The sequence below is a fragment of the Rhamphochromis longiceps genome, linkage group LG20 (assembly GCF_057381845.1).
Source record: "Rhamphochromis longiceps isolate RC_006_pf linkage group LG20, R_longiceps_female_GT1.1, whole genome shotgun sequence".
In the NCBI taxonomy this organism is placed as follows: domain Eukaryota; kingdom Metazoa; phylum Chordata; class Actinopteri; order Cichliformes; family Cichlidae; genus Rhamphochromis; species Rhamphochromis longiceps.
In genome coordinates, this window is record NC_140576.1 from 32,295,991 (window position 1) to 32,313,798 (window position 17,808).

A 17,808-nucleotide genomic window follows, 5' to 3' on the forward strand; every position below is an offset into this window, starting at 1 on the left:
GCCCTACTTTGAGCTCTTTTAAAACTATCTGATTAGTTCACAAATTTAACAACGTAGTGTATGCTGTACAGCGCAGCGAGGAAAGCTCAGACCTCTACATTGGAGAGACCAAACAGCCACTTCATAAATGCACGGCACAACATAGAAGAGCCGCCTCCAAGGGACAAGACTCGGCGGTCCATCTGCATCTAAAGGATAAAGGTCACTCTTTTGAGGATGCGAATGTTCACATTTTGGACAGAGAAGACAGACGGTTTGAAAGAGGAGTGAAAGAAGCCATCTATGTCCACTGTGAATGACCATCTTTGAACTGAGGCACCAACTGTTTGCCATCTATAATCCAGTTTTGAGATCCCTTCCAAGAAACCTCAACACCCACTAACATCCTGGGCCTTTTGACCTCATCACAATGGGTTCACCTGAAACCTTGGCTGATTGTGAACTACACTCGTTTTCACACCTTGGCTCATGGTTAGGTAGAAGATCAATAGGGGGTCCATGACCCTCTTGTGGACACTCCCATAAGGCTTAAAATCGAGGATTCTCCACCAATTGCGCTTAGAACTGAAGAAGCTTCTCAGATAAGAAGTGAAACATCTTCAAGAAAACTTAAAGAAGTCCAGATACTTTTCTTTCCAAGCTCCTTAGACTACGACGACCTGGATGACTGCGAACCTTCCCAGGCACATAGCAACTTGCCAAAAATGGCAATATTACCATGCTTGGATTCATGCAGTTGTTCTCAAACTGTGGGGCAGCCATCATAAACAGCCAGGTAAAGTCTATAAAGTGAAACTAAGGTGAGTCTGTGCTGATTTGCACTTTTATTTAAGTAAAATGTAATAAAACATGGATCCTTTGTTCATTGCAATCAATAAAAATTGTGGCGTGTGGGATGAACTTTTTTTCAGCTTCCAAAGTGGGACATGCCAGAAAACATTTGAGAACCATTAGATTAGCGTATCAGCACACTCACCTCCTACACTTCGAGGTATAATTAGACTGGTGGGTTTGGGAATAGTTTTGCTTGTTTTCGGTGATAAAGCAAAGTACTAGACAAATTGTTTTTAACCTTATAGAAAGTTAAAGGACACCTACAGCTATTAAAAACCTTCAGGATGACATTAATGTCTGCACTAAATTTGAGGGCAATCCATCCAACAGCTGTCAAGGCATTTCAATCAAAACCACAAATATAAACCTCATAGCAGCGCTGGATGAAAAATGTCAAAGGATCATAAAATTCAATATGACTCATCCTGTGGGTTCCGTGAATACCTGTGCAAAATTTCCTGTCAATCATATAACACACATTTTAGTCTGACTAACACACCACTTCAGCAGTTGGGATGGAAATCATAGTTACACCTAAATTACAGCAATTTGCAAGAATAGGAGCACACAAATTGACATTCTGCAAACCTATAGTTTAGAAAAACAGAAATCCCCTCATTCAGGAGTCAACCACTCATTTCTGCCGTAAGTTCTTACCCATGGGGTCATGGTCTGTGCCGACAGGGCTGCTGTCTATCATGGAGTCCTGGTAGGAATCATACAGAGTTCCAGAATGGCCCTCCCTGTGTGAACCCAGATTGTCACCAGCTGTCTTCACTGGGTCCTCTTCTTGAGAGTGGTAAAACACTGAGCTGGCTGACTCAACAGAGCGCATCATGCTGTATCGCCTCCTCTTATCCTGTTTCGATTTTGAGTAGGTGACACATGCAAAAAGAGACTTTTTCACAAGGTTTGATTAAAAGCTTCCTTAGAGCTGCTTTTATATTTTTATATATCTCCATCAGGATTTACTTCAATGATTAAATGATTTATCACACTGAACATAAACACAAGAAAAACATGGTGTGATCTGATGTTCCTTTTCTGAAGTGTTTACAAAACAGAATATCAACACGCATGCTGTCATTTGTCACTTTTTAAGAGGTGTCTTACAGATTTGGGGTTGTCGTGATAGCGGGTGGCATCACAAACCACGCTGTAGCCAATCAGACTGTCCCCTGGAAACAGAAAAGTGTTGCCCACAGGGGAGAGCAGCACTTCTTTGGTTTCAGGAAAGAGCCATTCGATGGAAATGTCGCTGAGTACAGGAGACATGGTTTTCTTCAGGGACTTTATCATCTGTGGAGTGAAAACAAGCCAACTAAAAAAGACTTTCCACTATAAAAGCCAGCTTCTCTCTGACCAAAACATAAAGTGAATTGTGTCTCTGAGATATGATTTCCTAATTGGTATCAGTGGCGGACACTTGGTGCTTTGAAACCTCTGCATAATGGCTCTCCAGCGGCCCTCGGAATAGTTGGCTGTTGTTAGGAGAGCAACACAAAGCTGGAAATTAGTACCTTGGGCTGAAGCCTTTCTCCGTCAGCGAGAAACTCCGCTGTTCCTTTGGAAACTGTCGCCAGCCCCTGCACCAGCCTCCTGCAAGCATTCTGTCCTATGCCGAACGTAAAACATCTGCACAAAGACATTAAACACTGCAGCTCCACGAATAGCTCACGAAACACACGAGCATGACAGCAAGCGTCTTCCCAAAATGCGAGCACAACACAAAGACAACTAACGAGATGCTGCAAAGACATTTATGAACTAGAAATAATATAATTCTTCAGTAGCTTTATGTAAAAGCCTACAATATCTTCTGGTGAAACTGAAGTCGAAATAGTTCTCCAGGCAGATTGGCTGATAGCAAACGATTTTACAATTCATATTTCATTTTCCACAGAGGGATGAGCTGCCTAATTTCATTGCACCAGCTTGCATTTTTAATTAAATCAGAGAGTGCAGACTGAAAAAAGAAATTTCTCCCTCGACACAGTTAAAAATCCATCGTGGATTCACAAAAATGTAGATTGATCGTTGTTTGTGCCTGTTTCTGAATGGCGCCTCTTATTTGCAAGCCTAGAGCGATTACGGCCCAGGAAGTGCTGATGGTTTGGCCAAGCTCCGTGTGCCTAATGCAATCGTCTGGGGGGAGGCATCCATTAAAAGGGAGTAGACAAAAGTCAATTATGTCCAGAGTGACTCAGGACAGGATTTTTTCAGTGTGAGACTTAGATGCAGGTGGCAAAATAAAATGATTTCCCAGCATACTGCAGGTCTATTGTTCCACTGGTGCTCCCTCTCACTCGGCAGCTCAACCCGGTGTTCACATGCTTCCTTTCTTTCTTTTTTAATTCCTCATTCACAGTGACTTGTTGTTGGTTTTTAATCAGAATTCGAAGCTGAAATGAAATAACACAAGCTGCATGTTGCCAGATTTCATTTTGAAAGGATTACAGCTGCAGAATCAGGTCCTACATTTAACCCTGAGATGTGATTTTATAGTATAGGCAAGCTCCACATTTGCTATCTGCATAAGAAGCAAGGATTTATTACAACAGCATAGTGTCTTTAGCATCAAATGGGTTGCTTGTATATGTCTGGAAACCAGAACAGGTTTTACAGTGAAGATATCCCTAATAATGCTATTCGTTATTCTGTCTAACATTCAGCGTGTGTTAACATTAATACTTGCCTGATGTAGCGTGCATGACTGCGGACCAGATCGATAATTTTGCCCGTGTTACTGACAGCACCGTCTGTGAGCAGGAAGAGCAGGCGGGGGTGTCCACTGATCAAAGGCTGCCTCAGGATCCATGTGAGCGGTGCCAGGATGTTCGTCCCCCCCATGTCAGCTCTTATCTTTCTAACATACTCGCAAGCAATGGCCAGGGCATCCTGGATCATGAAAATAAGATGTTAATTCAAGACATAATGCTGCTGTACTCACACAACACACAAAATGCAAAGATCTATATTTATTCAAGTCAGAAAAAACTGTTTGTGTTAAAATAAGAAGACAGGGTTGTATTATTTCTGAGATTTGAGCAGTTATTAATCAGCACTGAAGCTAAAATGAGCTGGCTGTTTCATAAAGATTGCTCAAAGTGAATCATAAAAGCCTTCAAAATAAAAGGTAAACTACAGTTTAAGTCCTTAGGCTTAATCAGGGCTGTGATTCAGGGATTGTTAGACTTTGCCACGGAGAAACTAATTTGGAGTTTGATGTAAAAATATCCTCCTGCTTAATGTTAAGAACAATGAGATTCATTGTTAAAATAAAACACTGTTTGTGTGGATTGTGTATGGGGATGTCTGATGTTTTGTTGAGCTGTCAAGACATGACAGCTCCTAGAAGTGAAGCCAAAATATGTTGATAGCCTTCTGGTGGGTGGCTACAGCACTGAGCTCCTTTGGAGGAAGGGAAAAAAACACAAGATGTATCCACTGGGCTAAAAAACAAGGGCAATGCAGAAAAGTGTCCTAAAAGCTGCAGTTCCTCAAATGGCCGCTTGAAGCTAGATCCAAAAGTGAGTCCCATAGACTTATGTGTTAAAATGCTTAACTTTAATGCAGAAACAAACATGTTTTCGGCCTGGCTGAAGTAACAGTTTTGGTTTTTAAAGCTTGGCCAACTAAATCCCAACAATAGTGAGTGAGAAGGACATATACCTGATCCCAAGAGGCATTTTGATTGTTTTAACTGAATGCAACATTACCAGCTTTTTCACCAAGTAAGTACAAAGAGAGTTAAAGAAAGTTAGAACCTTTAAAACTGTTATTGATACTAATTTCAGTTGCTGTTTAGTCTTGTAAGGAGTTTTCAATTGGATTCTGTCCATTAACTTGTACATCTTTTTACCATATTCCACAAAAATCTTCATAGCTTATGGCTTTGAATTGACTTGTTACGCTGGGTAACAAGTTAGATCCAGAGGTTACATTCATCTTCAAGGTAGAATCTGTATATTTGGCTATGTGGCGTTTAAGCGCACACATACTTATGTCCACTCTGAGCTGCACAGTGTTACCCTACTTCCTGCCCCTGAAGGCTTTGTCTGGGTTCTACAACCCATGACCGATAAACTAGCTATGATTATCTCATTATCGTTATAAAGAGCAGCATTACCTCCTCGTAGCTTTGGCTTGTCGTGAATAATGATTTAAATGTAGATCCAAATCCTACGACATTGAAAACGCAGCCAGGCACCAGGCTCTTCAGATTAACCACCATGGCATCCTACAAAAAAAGACCGAGAGCAGCATTAGTTCCTGACCTGAACAAAGACTGATGTGAAATCTGAAATTCTAAAAGCAAAAAATAAAACACTCCTCTGCTTAATGCGTGGTTAAATGGAAGCATGTGCTCTACACAGCTGTCAGTGCTCCACGGCAGATTTTGCCTGAGAGGAGTGAGAGCCATCATACAGAATCATTTCGTCCATCACCGCCTTTTCTACAGGAGAGGAGCCGTTTCTAGAAGAATACCACTTATCTCAACCTCTGTTCAGGTGGATATCACAAATACCTCATCGACTGCACAATCTCCAATAAAACATTCCTTCAGGTTCAGAAACAGAAATATAATGTTCCAATTTTATAGATGTATTAAAAGCTATTCTGCAGTACTTCTTGGTAAATATTCATTATATCGCAGTCAGGCTCACCTTGGTCTTAAGCCCAGACTGTGTAGTAACACCTTCAATAAAACCCAGGGTATGAGTCACAAATGCACACCTGCCAGCATCACATCGCAGGACACATTCAGTGCACAAGCAGCCAAATAAACATGGTAAAAAATATATCCACCTTGAATGACCCTGAGTTAGCTTTATAGGTAGCCTATTGAAGACCGATTAGACTTCAAATCCTAGCAACTGGAAGATGGGCGGATAGTGAATGATTTGTACGATCAATATCCTTGAATGCATGCCTTCCTACAGCTGATTAAGCACATACAATCTTCACAGATAGCAGAAACACTAAGACCTTGAGCTTAAAAAGCTATTTGAAAGCGCTTAACGACATGTGATTGATTAACTTTGCATTTAATCTCTTTGGAAAATGTATATTGATGTGTTTGACATCAACTGTAATACTTTTTAATGAAAAAACTCTTGATGGCATGTGATACGGTGTGTAATTTATATGTAAATCAGCATGCATCTTAATGTTTGCTCGCAGATCACCTTTATAGCAACGCATGGCGCATTGAGATTAAAATACCTTCACACGGTTGATGTTAACCCCGCTCATGCTGCCGCTGCGGTCGATGAGGAAGATGAATTCGCCGTGAACCTTCCTCAAGTCAGAGCAAATGGACTTGAGGTCAGGGCAGAAGTTCAACATAACCACAGGGTTGTGGAGGATATCCTTATGGAGTCTCTTGTGAATTATATCTACCTATAAAGGCAGCAAAACAGAAGCATGAATTAAATGGGGTTCGGTTTGACTGACAATTTTGCTCAGGCTTTAATTAAAGGTTTGAAGAAGCAAGAAAGGTGACAAGTTATCAGGTCAGTAGAAGAATCACATCAATTATTCTATGTATATGTGCTGGAAAAGTCAAAGCAGACTGTGCAGAGCCTTTGGAGTGTTTCCATAGAAACACATTTTTATGGCTAAGTGCTCTCTCCTCCTCCTCCTGTTTGCTGCTGGTCACTTAACAACCTCATCATAGCTGAGACGCGAATGGACACATGCATGACCAGGGGCGCAGCAGTGAAAGTGGAGCTAACGAGCTGAAGCCCAGAGAAGTCTCTCTAACCTGAAGAAGAATCGCATGTTTCTTTTAACCAGATGTTTACTGTGTAGGTACACTTAGTACTACCAATTAACAGTTATTTAAGATAAGATAAGATAAGATAAGATAAGATAAGATAAGATAAGATAAGATAAGATAAGATAAGATAAGATAAGATAAGATAAGATAAGATAAGATAAGATAAGATAAGATAGAACTTTATTAATCCCTCGGGTGGGTTCCTCTGGGAAATTCGACTTCCAAAAAAAAGCACAGCAACGACCGAAGTAGCCACTCAAAAGACGAGCCTTTTTATCTACTTACTATGGACCCAGATTTTTGCTATTTAACATAAAAATATTATCTGTTTTAGTTTAAACATTTAGTTAGCAGTGCTTTAATTACATATTAGAATGAAGCATCAGTTAGATGCTTCCTAACTGACTGGATGGCAAAAGCTCAACATAGCTGGAGTTGAACTGTTCTTTTTCCAGCAAAGGAATAATTGTACAATATTCATCTTTAATGACTCTAAAAAACAAGAGTTTGATGGACTTATTTGAATTTATTTGGGATTTTCCATAATCCACACAGGGTCAAAAGTGCACACACAGGTTCAAATATATACAAATACTGCCACTAATATGGTTAAATGTCCCTTAGCAGATTCCACCTAGACCAGATGCTTCTGGTAGACATCAACAAGCTTCTGGCAGAATTGGTAGAATTCATTGAAATTGGTTGGTTTCCTAGCAAACACCTGGCATTTAAGTATAGTCCATAATTTTTTAATAGAACCATATTCTTTGGTCTTTGTGAAGGCTATTCTAAAAGTTTAATGTCAGCCTTCTTTATCCATTTCTTATGCGTTTGGGATTGTTGTCCTGTTGGAACGGCTAACTGTGTACAAGTTTTAAGGGCAGGGAAGTAATCATGAGTGACGAAATGTCAGTGTTTTCAGTTTATGTTCTTATGCTATATCTTGAGATAATGTAGAGTTATAGGATTATTATTCGTTTGCTTTGAGTTTATACTAGTTATGTTTCACCTAGGTCTTCTTTGTTAGTCTCGTGTATTTCTTGTCTGTGTTGTCAAGCCTGTGGTGTCATGTCTACGTGTCTGTGTTTTCCTGTTTTATTTTGAAGAGTCAGGTGTCTCCATGTTCAGTGTGTTTTGTTTTACTTCCCCTGGTGTGTCATTATGATTATTTGTGCCAGCTGTTTCCCCATGTGTTTCCACTCTGACCCCCTCCTGTGTCTATTTAGTCTGTTTTCTTTCAGTATTTGTCAGGTCGTCTGTGTTACCTCCCACCACATCTCGTCAGGTTTCCAGGGTTTTGTTCAGGGCATGTTTATGTTTCTTGGTCTCATAGTCTCTCTCGTCCTCCTGCTCAAAATCATGTTCATAGTTGTTATAGTAATTCCTAGCTTTTCCAGTTTATGTTTTAGCTTATTTCTTGCCACAGTTTGTGTTGCTTTGCTTTTGCATTCATGTAATCAGCTGTAATAAAGACTCGTTCGTCTGCATTTGGGTCCACTATTCACACTGCACACAGTCTGTTCCTGCAGATTGGTCTCACAAAAAGGTTAAAGTTATGGCTAACTAGCGTAACTGAGTAGTATTTAATACCATCTTAGCTTTGGAGTAGTAGCTTTTCAGCATTAAGCTTGGTTTAAGATACTAAATTTAATGTTTTAACATATACATTTAATTATAGTGTGATTTTCAGCAATGCTGATTATCACACAAATTTCTTTAAACAAACTGTATAATATAACAAAAAGAACACAGTAGAGGTTTTCCTTTACCTGTCTGGGTTTTAAGGCACTTACTGTCGTTAGATCAGTTTAAATAAAAAAAATCTCTGTCATAGTTTACCTGCCAACTTTAATAAAGTTTCATAATACAAAAGGAAGTTTCAGTATTTATGCCACACAGGAGCCAATTCAACCCTATTTTGAAACCGCAGTGCGTAATATCATTGTATTATACAACACTAAATTGCAACAAATAGCCAAATAAATAATATTTTTCACAGGGAAATATTTGTGATATCATGCTCAAAATGAAAGCAGTGTGATATTGTGCTTATCAGTTCAGGTGTGGTGCTCATGTCATGGACACTCACTTTCCTCTCATTGCTGGAGTCCTTCTTGGTGGCCTTGATGAAATCGCTCCGGCTGTGAAGATACTCATCATACTCCTCCTGTGTCATGTCCCCGTTCTCAATGAGCACATGCGGCACATGAGGCTCTAAAGTGGCACAGTTGGTCATGGCAAAGACATTACTATAAATGCCTCAGACAAGATTATGAAGCAGATGGACAATGTCTGAAGCTGAAGGGAAGGAAAGTGCGGAAATCTAAAAATACAGATTTTCACTGTCTTGGCCTTATTACTTTTTTCCTCATTCTTCCCTTTTGTGTCTCGTACTTTCTATCGCCCTATCCTTTCATATTTTATGGCAACAACATTGCCCAACACATCATTTAAAATGTAAACCACCACCATCTAGAGTTATAAGCATAAAATACCACTTACAGAGTAATGCTCCAGGATATCATTCACAATAAGCAATAAGATGTACTACTGCAGGTATCCTTATTGTCCCTGTATCAAAATCATTATATGCAAATCTACACATGATAAGTGCTACTTTAAGTTTTATTTATATACCACCAATTCAAAACAGCAGTCATCTCAAAATATTGAAGAAAGCAACACAACAATCACATGATTTCCTATGAACAACTAACAGAGAGACCAGGGTCCAAATACAAACGATAGAAAGAATAAAAGTTCATGACATGGAGTAGTGGCTTATTAATGAAAAGAGGGAAATTATGAGTAGAAAATTACAGGTCACACAGGCTTTTATATCCTTAAGACATGTCTGTAGTTTAACAAATTCATTTGCATCATCTTGTTTTTATAGGTATAGTTGTAACAGAGAAGCTGCAGGGAGTGGAGACAGTGAAGGCAGATGAGTTTAAATCCCTGGAGGGGAACAACCAAAGCAATAGACAGTGCACAATGAAGAAAGAGATAAAGATGAGACTGCAGGCAGGGTGGAGCAGGTGGAGACGAGAGTCAGAAAGATAGAAAGGGAAGAATGAAAGGAAAGATTTGCAAGATGGTAGTGAGTCCTGCTATGATGGTTGGTTTGGAGATGGTTGTACTAACAGAAAGACACGAGGCTAAGCTGAAGGTGGCAGGGTTGCAGATGATGAGATTTTCTCTGGGAGTCACCAGCATGGACAGGATTACAAATTAGTGTATCAGAGGGACAACTGAGGATGAACGGTTTGGAGACAAAGCCTGGTAGTCGAGGATGGTTTGGACATGTGCAGAGGAGGGATAGTGAATACAGTATATGAAACAAAGGATGCTGAATATGAAGCTGCTAGGTAGGCAGGAAAAATGGAAGACCACAATATGATACTGAGAAGCATGCACAAAACCCTGCAGACTCATTGTCTCTGCAGCAAAATGTGATCAATGGTAATGCGCTCCACAAAGATCAAGCACAAGGTCAAGCACAAAGATCTTCAGTATCCTTCACTAGAGCAGTTTCAGCGATGAACTGTAACTCTTTAAATAAACACTTCCTCTGGAAATGATCACATAGCTGGGTCAGACATTGTATATTCTTTCAAAACCTGTAAATCTCCTAATATATGTTCATATACGTAGGAGGTCTTTCCACGGTTAAATTATTCCTTTAAAGTGCTGAAATTCTAACCAATTCTCAGATGGGTTGGTTGGTAATATTTATTTATATTGTGTTCTTTAAACTTGCACCTATATGTGTTTGGTTCCTCTCCCTCTGAACCAGACACATTGTGTTACTGTTAGGATTGAGAGGTGACAGATTAAAAAAAAAAGAAACGATGCTCAGGCATCTGTGCAAATCTTGGGGATTTCAACTGTTATTTTTCTTCTCTGCATAGACTTTGCAGGTCTTGAAAAAGCTTATCTAAAGCATATCTAAAATGCCCAAAATGTTTTTCTAGCTTTCTGCAGACAATGAGAGAAAAGCGCTTTTGTGTTATTAAAGAAAACTTCTGACATTAAAATTCATGAGGAAGTTCAATTAATTAGATATTTTCTTGGTTGAGAGACCCATCCTTTCATCCATCCATTTTATGCTGCTGATAAGCTCAGTTTATTGATAGAAAATAACATTTGGAAATACTTTTTCATTTCTTATGATTTTTGTTAATATGCATTTTTCTCTGGTCATAAATCAGATATTAATTTCCAATACATGAAGTATTAAAATCCTTAAATTTAAAGGTTGAACCTTTCAGAAACTCAGCAATAAGTTGACACAATTAGGCAATTAATCAACCAAGCTGATGATGAAACCCAACTGTTCCTCTTTTCCTATTGCACCTCAATTTCCTCCATCTCTCTGGTCTGGCTGAGCGTCCATGTTGTGATTGAAACTGCAGCACTCGTATGAGATGAATTAAATTGCCCGACTCTGGCCGCAGGTCTGTTTGTGAACAAAGCCTTCATAAGAGGCCTATTGGATCAGTTTGAGCGGGGCTCGTTCCTCCCTCTGGGAGACAAACGGCCCACACACACACTGCAGGTTAAGACAACGGTGAGGGAAATACAAGAACCAGAAAACTGACAATACCCACCCACACGGCAGAGTCTGGCTCTACTGGCATGTCATACATTAATAACAGAAGACCTTTTTCCTGAAGAGGCACTCACAAACACAACGTGAGGCAGTGAATCACCTTTTCACTGATCTTATTATGGGCTGCAGTAAAAGTCTCACAGAGCTGAAGTAACTTTTTTTTGGTTTTGTTTTACTTGAGGGTGGAAGAACAAAATTGTGGGGCTGTTTTTAAGTTGAAGACTTACTGCTTGGGTAGATGAGGATTACGACCGGGTAGTCATAAGTGTACTTGTCTGCCAGAGTGATTACAATGCTGGTAGCAGAGCGGGCCAGAGGATCTGCATCAGCTCGGATGGCGTGAGAAGGGCTCTCCACACCTGCGCAGAGCGTCATCCACAGCAGATCAAATAACAAGTTGTTAGTCCTCTAAACTGAAGCCACTAAAGAACAGAACATCTTCAGTAGCAAAACATATTAAGTCAGGTAGAGCATGAAAGCAGGCCTGCAGATGTGCTGCAACTGTAGGCAGACTACAGCAGCTTAAATAGAGGGCTATGTAACTTGCCAAATGGATGTGCACAGCGGTACCTGCTGAGCCATCAGCTAATGTTCGCTGAGATTAGCAGATCCGCCAGAACTGTCCAGAGCTTAATTTGGTTGCCTGCCTATAATAATGGTCAATTTGTTCTCTTTTAATACTTACCGTACATAATAAGAGAATGTACTAATTTCAAATCTGTGGATTAAATATGAAGCTTCATTCATGAGACTTAAGTTTAGCCCAGGATAATAAAAAAAGAAAACAAAAAAACACAATGAAACCAGCAAAACCAGCGATATCTAGTTAGTCATAACTAGATATCTCAGAACTTTATGGTGAGACACAAGCTTAGTCAAGCATTAGTGCCCACTTGATATTTTAATATTTGTAGGCTCATTCAAGAGCTTCAGAATTGCTGGTACTAGAACAAAAATCCATGCTAGCTGTGTAGCATTCTGTATAGTCTATGCTAGGCCAAGTCCCCCTCTTTTAGAAGAGTCGGTGAAAATATATAGCAGGATCAAATCTCTGCAAACACGTGTTTTTCACACTTCACTGCAGTAATCGTCTTAATGTGCTGCTTCTTACTGCAGACAGATGCACTTTCAAGAAATTCTCATGAGAGAAATTTGACGGACCTGCGAGGAGATAGGGAGCTCGTATCTCAAGCTGGAAATTAAACTCATAGTCCATGGAGTTGATGGCCTCCTCCTCCAGCAATAAAGCCAACCAAAGCTGAGGTGTGTTGGGAGTTTGGTCATGAGGACTTGAAGCAGAGGTCTGTCTGTCCCGCCTAAAAGTGGGAAAATTATAGATATGTTAAAACCATATAGAAGTATGAGAACTGGAGTTTAAAGAGCCTAAAGTGCCAGATGCCATTTAGAAATATACCATCTTAAGCCAACCAGACAGTGATTTCTGCTGTTCTTCAACTTTCTTACGTTCTGGAGAAGTTTGGGGACAGTCCCTGTTCCTCGTTGATGGACCTCTGCACCCGGGGCGTACACACAGGTGGAGATGAGACTCTGATGCCCCCACTTGGCAGAGTGGAAAGCTCAGAGGAGGTACTGACCAAAATGTGGACCGTCTCCATGGGAGGGATGATCCCAAGGTTAACTACTAACACGGTCCTCTCAAAATCCTCATCCATCACTATGTGTCCTGTTAGAAGGGGAAACAGCAGATTTTTAAACTATAACCACAGTAACTACGATCCTGCATGTATAAAATATTAAACAAAACTGTTCAACCGTTTTCTTACAACAAATTACTTTCTTGAATTATCCCTTTTTTCTTTCTAAAACAATTAGTCCTACTGATTGATTGATGTATAAAATCTCACTTACATCTCTTGACTCCAATGTACACCTTTCCTAAGCACAGGACTTTAAGCACAATCCTAATGCTGGGCATTGAAAAATCTTTAGGGTTACTTCAAAATTGAATGTCAGTCACTTTCAGTATCTCTGTTTTGTTTTGTTTTTTCAAGTAATGACACAGTTTGCTTCACTTGATTATCAATGGAGAAAAAAGGGAGACCAGAAATCTTTTCTGTTATCTAAGCAAAGAATGATCAAGCTTGAAGCAGCCGGGTGGAGCATAAACTGACTTCCCATGCTTAGTACAAAGCTGGATGCTACATCCACTGTTACATGGTAAATTTTGCGTCCCCTCATACATGCTAATGCACCTGAAGCCCATTTGTTGACTGCAGGAAGCTCCCCCCAGAGCAAAAGCAAATATTGTACCATGCATATTTCACAGGGCCTGACAGGTTAAGTACTACCCCTTGTGGTGACATGACTGATATATTTTGATCTTATTTTGTTTTTTTTGGAGGTCTAATGACTTGAATCCAATAACTACTCTGCTTTGGTCTCCACCAGCTCCCGAGGGAAATATCTGGCTTTTAGCTGCTCTGGCATCATCTGGTAGGGATTACCAAAGAGGAAATGTGGGGTTTCTGAAAGATAACAAAACACACCCTATAACTGCAGCTGTGAAACCAATTCAAAGATATAAACGAGCCTAAACCACTCCACAAAGCTGGCAGGGAGTTGCAGACTGGAGTAATGCTTCTCAGTGGTTTCCTCAACTTGAACACCTTTAACTTTCACTCATCTCATTTGATCTTTTGCTAATATAACAGTATTGATTAGAGCTGCTTGGTCTTACCGCTGCCACTCTGGAGAGCTCCATTAGAAGTGCCGCAGCAATCCAGATAACAGTCGTCGATTTTTGCCTTGTCTTTGATCTGAAGTGTTATAATCTGACTAGATATCATAGCCTCGAAGCCTACAACAATAGAATTTTCCTCCAGTGGATAAATGAAGATCCCTAAAAGACAGTAAGAGAGAGACACAAAACAAAAATAAGAAAGAGCTTTATCCAGACACACCAACCAAGCATTTCCTATTCAGTCGATAATAATGAATTTTACAAGTGCCTAAAAGAGCATGCGGTTAATCTAAATTGGCCGAAAGTGGTGAGCCATCAAATTACTGAAGTGACAAATGAGTCTCGCTCACCTTCAATTGCATGATCCTCAATATTTTCATAGGTCATAGAAGCTGTCAGAGCCAAAGTGTAACCCCTGACACAGGAACTGATGTCAGACACACTGAGTGGCAGAGCGCCCCGGTTCTCCTTGTTAATGAGTCCAGGCATTGTGGTGGTTTTAGGATGCTGGTGGGAAAAGAAAACATTCATCAGTCATAAAACATTTGCAAATGGGGAGAATTAGGTATGTAAGTGTGTACATATATCTATGTGCAATGTAGTAATAAAATAGATGGACATTGAAGCTTAGCATTTTCAAATCTCCCCTTTGGTCATTTGAAGCTAGAAAATCCTAGCAAGGTATGGATGTGACTGACTCATACAGGAGCATCAAGATCTGCTTGATACTCCTGTACTGATGATGATGGACAGTTTATACCAGCAAGCCATCTGGCTACTGAGCTGCTGAAAATCTAAATACCTTGCACTTGTACTGAAATTGCTGGACCCTTACCCACTGCCTCTCTGTATGTATATGTATATGTACATAGACATGTATCCACTTAACTATATTAACTATTTCATTACTGCTAATGATATTCCAGTGGTATGTGAATATAACAGAAAAATTTGAAACTTAAAATCTGAACTATTGGTATTAAGGTTGAAATTTAAAAAAAAAAATAGAATTATTAATGTCATGATGGAATTTCCCACATTGACATGTAGCTAGCCTCTCTCAAACTAGTGAGCTCAATAATGGCTACCGAATTTAGGAACTTGGCATCTGTTTGCTACAACAGTAACAAGTCAATTAAGTCAATTAGCTGCTAGCTGCCACTAGCAAATGCATATACCGCTAGTTAGCATGTGCAGCCTTGTTAAATAATTCAAAAAGTTCTTACATCTATAGCTCAATTTGGTTGTAGCTGCCAAGATTTGACCAATATGAAGCTAGAACATATATTTCTGTATTATCTCTCAAATTTGAACGCTTTGGTGTTCTCTCTATTCTTATCTTTGTTCTAATCTTATATTTTATTGCTTGCTTTCCCAGCAGTAACACTAAAACATATCACAGATTCTTACTAAAAACTAGATCTGAAAGGGGCTACCTAGATGTCAGTTCAGCACAGCACATTTTTTACATGATCGGAGCTTCTCTTTTTTCTTTTTTTTTTGATAGGATGCAAAAACACAACGCCTAAGGTAAATTGGCACAGGTGTTTAGGACATTTCAGGAAAAGGTCAGCAGCAGAACACAATTAAAGCACCATCATTTTTTGCAACACAACAGTGATATGCTGTAGCTCGAGAAGACAGGGAACTGCATTGTGTGCTATGAGACATGAAAAAAGAAATTTCACGTGCTTTAAATATACTCGCAAAGGAAAACAGCACTGCTAATTATTTAGGTAAGTATTCAATAAAATTGTGTTTCTTTTGGGCTGTGCTTCATCGTTAATGGTGTCTCCTCCACCAGAAATCTTGGTTATGTGCTGTGAAGGGTCTGCATCTGCTGCATGACCAGAGCTTAGCACAGGCTTGATGGGAAGCATTGTGACGAAAGCAATATCCATAGAGACAGCTCTGCTTGCTTGCCTGCAGACTGACCAGTAACATCTCCAAGTGTGCATTCATTTGTGATAGAGGGGCTGATTGCACTTTTTGGTCACACAAACCATAAAATCGTATAAAAATTAAGTAAATTCAAACTTCAGGCACAACATCCACACTCTCTGACTACATTGGACGCCCGTGAGAATCACAAAACAGATTTGATTAGTATTTGAAATTGTCCAACTAGGTTTTAAGGTGCCACATGGTTGTTTATTGCGAAGAAAAGGTCAGAGATGCATTTGTGTTCGTCTGTCTCAACACTGCCATCATGTGCTCAGTAAACCACTGACTGAGAAGGAATACACACACACACACACACACACACACATATAGATAGATAGATAGATAGATAGATAGATAGATAGATAGATAGATAGATAGATAGATAGATAGATAGATAGATAGATAGATAGATAGATAGATAGATAGATAGATAGATATTTTTATACATACATATATGTCACTCTATAGATTAGAAAGTGAAAAATCAAGACTGCAAAAGATTCATTTTCTGTTACTGAAATGTCAATCTAAGAAACACTACAAGGAGAAATCACATCAACGTATATTTATAAAATCACAAGTTACTTGGAAATAAAGCATTACTGTCATGGAATAGGTTCTTATTCTTCAAAAGTCAATTTAAAAAGCTTCACTTCAGTGCGCCTAGTGAGCATCTGTCTCTTTAGGGTCCTCACTTTATAGTAATTAGTGTTAAAAAGTGGCAGTCCCAGGATGCTTCTCTCCTGATTGACTCAGACACATGAATCTTCCAGCCACGCTCTGGGGTTTGCCATCAACTCTGAACATTTTCTATCAGCAATGCAAGCGTCCTCTGAACTCATTAGTGTCGAATCAGAGAGCGGATGCTGTGGAAAACCACCTGTTGAAACGCAGTCTGTTTACACTGAGACGCAGCACTGGCAGTTTTAATCATCATCACACTGGCTGACCTTTTTTCTTCATTTAAAACAAATGACAGGCTTGTTTGAGATGTGGGCCATCAGAGAGACACTCTGCAGCATGAAAACATATCTGATATGCAGATCCCCTTTTTTTTGATCTCTCATTATCTTACCTTTCATTTGCGTTAACTTGGCATGCAGTAAGCTCCCTCTCGCTCTCTCTTTTTCTCTCTATCAGAAGTCCACTTGTCGTGAAAGATATCCTCCTCCTCCACCTCTCTCAGATGCCCCTTTTTTGTTCTCTCTCTGTGGCGTAGAGGAAATAGGAGTGTGGCCACAGGTGATGGAAACTACACATGCAGCAGCCACAAGAAAGAAAGGGTAGCTGCTGCAGCGGCTCAATCAGCAACATGTGGTTGCAAAAACTGTTTCATTTATTCTCTCCTCCTCCTCCTCCTCCTCTTCTTGACTGTGTGGACGCTGGAGTTTCAGAGAGAGACAGACAGAAAGAGAGAGAGGGACTGAGACACAGGGTCCAAACATCCCCCTTCCCATCCCCATTCAAAGCACCACCCACTCATTCAAGCCCTCGATGACAGTGTGTTAGGTATCCTCTTTAATAACATGAGATCAGTGCCTGACATGTACTGTAACACCAGGAGCAGAGAGGTGGGAAATACAGCGTTACAGGTCTCCCTCGTATCACCTAGAATCTCTCCTGTGGTGCGATTGGAAAGCCCTTAATGTTTTTAACCCAGTGTGGGCGTTTGGCTGTCTCTCTGTTTTGCGATCACTCTGTTACATCCATCTGTTTTCTGCTTGAGGTTACCATGACAATTAATATGTCATTATAAAATCATTTTACTATAGTTGCAAACATGTAGATCGTTGTCTGTGTGCGTGTGTGCGTGTGGGTTGGCTGAAACTCAACATCCGCCTCCAAATTGAATTAACCTGCAGCCAATAAAGCTCCCTCCTCCTCCCCCCTTCCCTCGTGCTTTCCTTTCTATCTGTTTCTCGACCTCTCTTTCTC

The 17,808-nt window shown here is 40.0% G+C and overlaps 1 protein-coding gene across 1 annotated transcript in view; it reads right to left on the reverse strand.

Annotated features, from left to right (window-relative positions):
• Positions 1-17,243, reverse strand: part of vwa5b1 (von Willebrand factor A domain containing 5B1) — a 32,980-nt gene extending 15,737 nt beyond the window's left edge. The window contains exons 1-13 of the mRNA XM_085394714.1: positions 16,949-17,243; positions 14,280-14,436; positions 13,927-14,088; positions 12,693-12,912; positions 12,390-12,544; positions 11,456-11,587; positions 8,706-8,830; positions 6,061-6,237; positions 4,964-5,074; positions 3,530-3,732; positions 2,355-2,469; positions 1,948-2,133; positions 1,492-1,693 (exon numbers count right to left, since the gene is read on the reverse strand). Of these exons, the coding sequence (XP_085250840.1) occupies positions 1,492-1,693; positions 1,948-2,133; positions 2,355-2,469; positions 3,530-3,732; positions 4,964-5,074; positions 6,061-6,237; positions 8,706-8,830; positions 11,456-11,587; positions 12,390-12,544; positions 12,693-12,912; positions 13,927-14,088; positions 14,280-14,418 (1,927 nt within the window). The 5' untranslated portion in view covers positions 14,419-14,436; positions 16,949-17,243. The remainder of the gene's footprint in view (positions 1-1,491; positions 1,694-1,947; positions 2,134-2,354; positions 2,470-3,529; positions 3,733-4,963; positions 5,075-6,060; positions 6,238-8,705; positions 8,831-11,455; positions 11,588-12,389; positions 12,545-12,692; positions 12,913-13,926; positions 14,089-14,279; positions 14,437-16,948) is intronic.
• Positions 17,244-17,808: the final 565 nt, after the last annotated feature.